Below are 4,740 nucleotides of genomic sequence, written 5' to 3' on the forward strand. Positions count from 1 at the left end.
TACTTTCCCTCTCTTATTTTTTTTCCTCTGATTTGAATTGAATTCCTTCCATATTTTTCCCTAATTTATTTCTCAATCAATCAGCCTTAATCATTTCCCTAATCATCATTTAACTATTTCCTATTTACTCCCGTAATTCTCCCTCTCCTACTTTCCTTTTTCTCTCTCCCTCTCATAATTTGACAACTCAACCTCCTCCTTTTCAAATTGTTTCCCTAAATGTACCTAACCCTAGCCTACTCTCTATATATAACTTTTTCTTTCTCTTCTTTTCACGTGAGCAGCCAAACCTCATCACCTCCTTCATCTCTCTCCTCTCTCTTGTTCTCTCTTCGTCCGCACCACCCAACCCAACCGCTCCGCCTTCGAAACCGCCGTTCACCGCCCCCTCCGCCGCGTTCGCACAGTCAGTACAGTATATATATATGCATACAAGACAACAAACTAAAGCATACCAAATTCGACGGAAGAACCTTCAGCATGACTTGGTTCGCTCAAGGATGATAATCTGGATTCCTGAACAGTCAAGATTGGTTCAGGAATGGTAGCTGTTGATGCACCCGCTACATCAGGGACTTTTTCAACTAAAGTCTCAGAGGACGGCGGGTCCAAACTAAGAGACTCTTTAAGAGGAGATTCTACAAACAGGAGGATTACAATGAGCATAATGATAATCCGAGCTTGAAACAAACGATAAATGAAACTCACCAATTCTAGTCACAACATCGGCCGATGTACCAACTTCTTCAGTTGGTCTCGCTTTTGTTGCAACTGGACTAATCTGGGGAGTGACAGTGACTTCTATCATCATGGGGTCCATAGGAGTAGAAGGTTGAGGTTCAAGAACTGATGATTGCAAATCAACTTCGGTTCTTGTCCACGGCACAAGTTCACTACTCTCCAGTCGATCAGACGTACCAATGATTATAGTAGTATCAGTTCCAGCAACTGGTCCTATAATTCAAATACTTATATGGTTAATCAAGTTAAAATATATATGTATGCATATATGGAGTTTACAGAATAAAGGTCTTACTTTCAGAAGGACCTGCTTCTGTTGGACCGACTCCAACGTTGGATTCCGTGGCTGCACCAGGAGTTTTCCCCGATAGTAAGTCGGAGATATACTCATGGTCGCCTTCAGAGAGATTGAAATCGAGGTGATGTTCATTGAATTCCTCGACCTCTGTTGTATGCGTGGTCTCTCCTCCAACAGATTCGTGCATTGTGACATCTACAAAATGTGTTGAGTCGTAAATGACACATAAATTTAGACGAATTTGCTCAAAAAGACAATTAATTTTACCTTCGTTGGTCGGGGCTGATTCGAGAGCTCCACTACTGGTACCTGCTTCTTTTAATTTGACTAAAAGGAGAGAAAGCGCACAGGTCATTAGAGGAGGCACACGGTCCGACTCATTCATTTCTCGGATTTCTCTTCCGAGAGGAGAAAGATCAGTACCTGTGTCCGCAGCTGATGGATCAACGTCAGGAGTGGGTGGAACGTCAGCTGGTCCTTCTTTCAGAACATCTTGCATTTGCTGGACGAAGCTGGTCTCCTCAGTCTCCATACCTCCAGGAGAAGCAGCTCCAACTCGATATTCTCCCTCTTCTTGACTCTCTACAGAAATTGGAAATGAAATGAGTTCGAGCATTAAAAAAAAATGTAAGAGAGATAAAAATAAATAATTACCTAGTTCATCAGAAGAAACATTACGACCAGAGATATCTTCTACGGCAGAAAGATGAACGCGCGGTTTAGAAGCAGCTTTCTTTTGTTTCTTCGGTGGATGTGCTTCAGGACCTTCGTGACGACGTTTGGTGCGTAATTCAGTTCGAGGAGGAATTTGGGTTTGAGCTTGAGTGGGAGGTCGTGATCTTTGTCGACGAGCAAGAGGCACTTCATCCTCTTCATCCTCTTCGTCCCCACTGAGAATGTCTACCGTCATCCGATTAGGATAGGTCATGACGACCCTCTCTCCCCGTTTTCTCGAAGTAGCTTGTGATTGAGTAGGAGCAACAGATGGGCACACAAGTCCTCTTTCAAAGAAAGAATCAGAAAGACCCGCTCTTTCATCAGAACTTGAGCTAGTCTCACCCGCCTCCTCGGAAGTCTCCGTCTCCTCAGAGTCAAATTCTTCTTCACTACCGACTGAGCGAGCCGGTTCCTTTCCTTTCCTTGATGATTCAGCAGCCTCTTTTCCTCGAGGCGACATCACAGCTTCGCGAGGCAGTTCTGCTGCTTGCCGTGGAGCTATTTCTTCCTCTGAGTCTGATATCCTCCTACGTCGAGTGACAATATTGGTGGCTATCAGCCATTTACAAAAGAGGAAAGTCATCCGTAGAGGCGGCGTCTCTAAGGGGAGATCAAATTCAACATTGGTGCAGCCGGCAATGCTCCAAAACCAAGCTCTCGCCCCGTCGATAAGTCCACCTCGAAAGCTGAGGTGACGATTCGGGTTGCCGATGTATATCTGATCATACCCGAACTGACGGGCGAATCGACATGGAAGATAGGGTTCGATGTGGCAAACATCCCTTATCCTGAACAACAGATATCCAGGTCGAATATTCATCAACCATCTGAAGCACCCGACATCCAAGATGGTACGATTCTGCCTTGGGTCTTCAGCATCCACTAAGGTAGTGTTGTAAGTACCGGAGAACTGAGGGAAGCAAGGAAAAAATTCCCAACATTTGTGAATTTTAAACTGCCTCGTTATGTCCGGCTCTCGATGTTTGCTCCATTTGCAATTCTCGAGATTTTGCAACAGAGGGACACTGAGATCTACCGTATCAGGAGCCTCCATTAAATCTGGTCGATGAAGTACCAACCAGGCCATTAAGTAAGTATAGGGCAGCTCCAGCTTCGGAACGGACAGGCTGGCGGAAGGTTTCTTTTTCTCCTGGGTAAATGCGGAGATTAGTTGCCGCAATCCACTATGAATATCGGCCACCATAGCGGGAAGCAAAGATAATTTGCGACCTGTAGCCAGCTGGACGGCCGGATACAACACTTCCATTGGCATCGCATCTGCGGATTGATGGGGAACTACACATCTCTTTAACCATAAGGCTAGAAAACCCGCCAGCAGAGCAGTAGGGCTAATCGGAACACCAGCTTGCCACAGATAAGAGCGGAACTTAGTGCCGTGCAAAAATCCATCTTCTGAGCGCGAAGTATAAGAATGCGCGTTGGTTTTCTCTAACAAACGGTTAATTTCATCCGTACTCAAGGGAGACAATCCGCACACATCTGCCGAACGGACATCCAGGTTCTTGAAGAGATAATCAGCGAATTGTTTTAAACTGACTTGAGGAGACTTCTTTCTGGCTTTGGGCTCCATCTCGGCCATGGCTATATGATAATGACAGGTCAATTCCCATAGAGTGTCATAGGTCGCAGTCGAGCTATCTTTCATCTTAATCAGCTGATTGGTGGTCGGAAAGAACTCTTGATATGGGACATCGCCCATAGGCAAAGCAGACACTTGCATCATTTCATGCAGTGGTAGTCCAAGTTCCCCGTTCTTGGTAAAGAATGTATTGGTGTCCGGGTTGTAGATCTCGAACAAACAAAGGAAATGACTTACACTGCTCTGCAAGCCATGCATGGTGGCACGAATCGGGACATCCAACCCTAATCCTGCTAATTCTCGCCCAAAACGTTTCAACACATATTGGGTCATCCTGGTCCACCACCACTTGTTCCCAGAATAATGGACCCATCCATAACACCTGAAAGTCTCTCTGGGCAATCTTTTTCCTGCTGCCGCTAACCGGTTCTTCACAGTGTTGGCTTGCACTATCTTTTCGTTCTGAGGAATATTGTCTTGTCCTAAGACACCCGGATGAAGTCCTCTCACATGAGCTCTTTCACTGGAACCTGGAGTTGCTTCCTTTCCAATGAAACCACAATGAATGTGCTCGTGGTTTTCGGTTAATTTCCAGAACATCTCTCGTCCAACTGATAGGTTCCTGAACATTAACAGTGAATGATCCCGAGGGATAAAAGGCAGATATAAGAATGATGATCCACTCTGGTGCAACCATTGCGCAGGCTGGCAGAAAGCAATCTTCGGATCTTTTACCGAGTCACCAAATAAGAAATCTGGCTTCCTTATGCATTGATTCGAGTCTTGCTCCGAGATCAAGGGCGCATCTGTGATTAATCGTCGTAGAACACGACAACTACCTCGCTGGATTAATTCACTATCACTTCCGTTATAATCAGATTTAAACTGGGGAGAGAATTCAATTAACGGGATCCCCTCGTAATAAGAGTGGGTCACGCTACTCCGGCCAGTAATCACATCAGCAGTAAATGTGGTAGAAGGAAATCGGACTGATAAAAGAGGCATACACATAAATGGTGTAAGTGTCATCCTAAGATTTTAGAGAAAAAACGGTATATCTCATTCTATAAGATATAGTCGTTATCTCATAACAGGTGTGACGATTTTCTATCCACCATATGTATAAAGGAGGTATGCGGGCATTATAACGGCATACCAAAACCTTTCAATACATATGGGATGATGTAAAATCGCCCCTGTGTATTATGAAGTGCGTTTTGTCCAAGCAAAACAAACACTTTTAAGCGTCGATCCCCTCAAAGGAGGATACCGGCTCTTCTCAAAGGTACCTCAAAGGATACAAACGAGGATCTGCAAACAAATACAGGTGCATATATATATGGAATTTACGAAATACAGTATTTAAATTCGTGAAAAGGTGAAA

The 4,740-nt window shown here is 44.6% G+C and overlaps 1 protein-coding gene across 1 annotated transcript; it reads right to left on the minus strand.

Moving 5' to 3' along the window:
- Positions 445-2,339, minus strand: LOC109842552. Its single transcript, XM_020411416.1, has 5 exons — positions 1,463-2,339; positions 1,307-1,366; positions 1,037-1,234; positions 709-954; positions 445-638 (listed from the first exon to the last, which is right to left on the minus strand). Exons 1-5 carry the CDS (start codon positions 2,337-2,339, stop codon positions 445-447), a joined length of 1,575 nt encoding a protein of 524 aa, XP_020267005.1.

The sequence above is a fragment of the Asparagus officinalis genome, chromosome 5 (assembly GCF_001876935.1).
Source record: "Asparagus officinalis chromosome 5, Aspof.V1, whole genome shotgun sequence".
NCBI classification, from domain to species: domain Eukaryota; kingdom Viridiplantae; phylum Streptophyta; class Magnoliopsida; order Asparagales; family Asparagaceae; genus Asparagus; species Asparagus officinalis.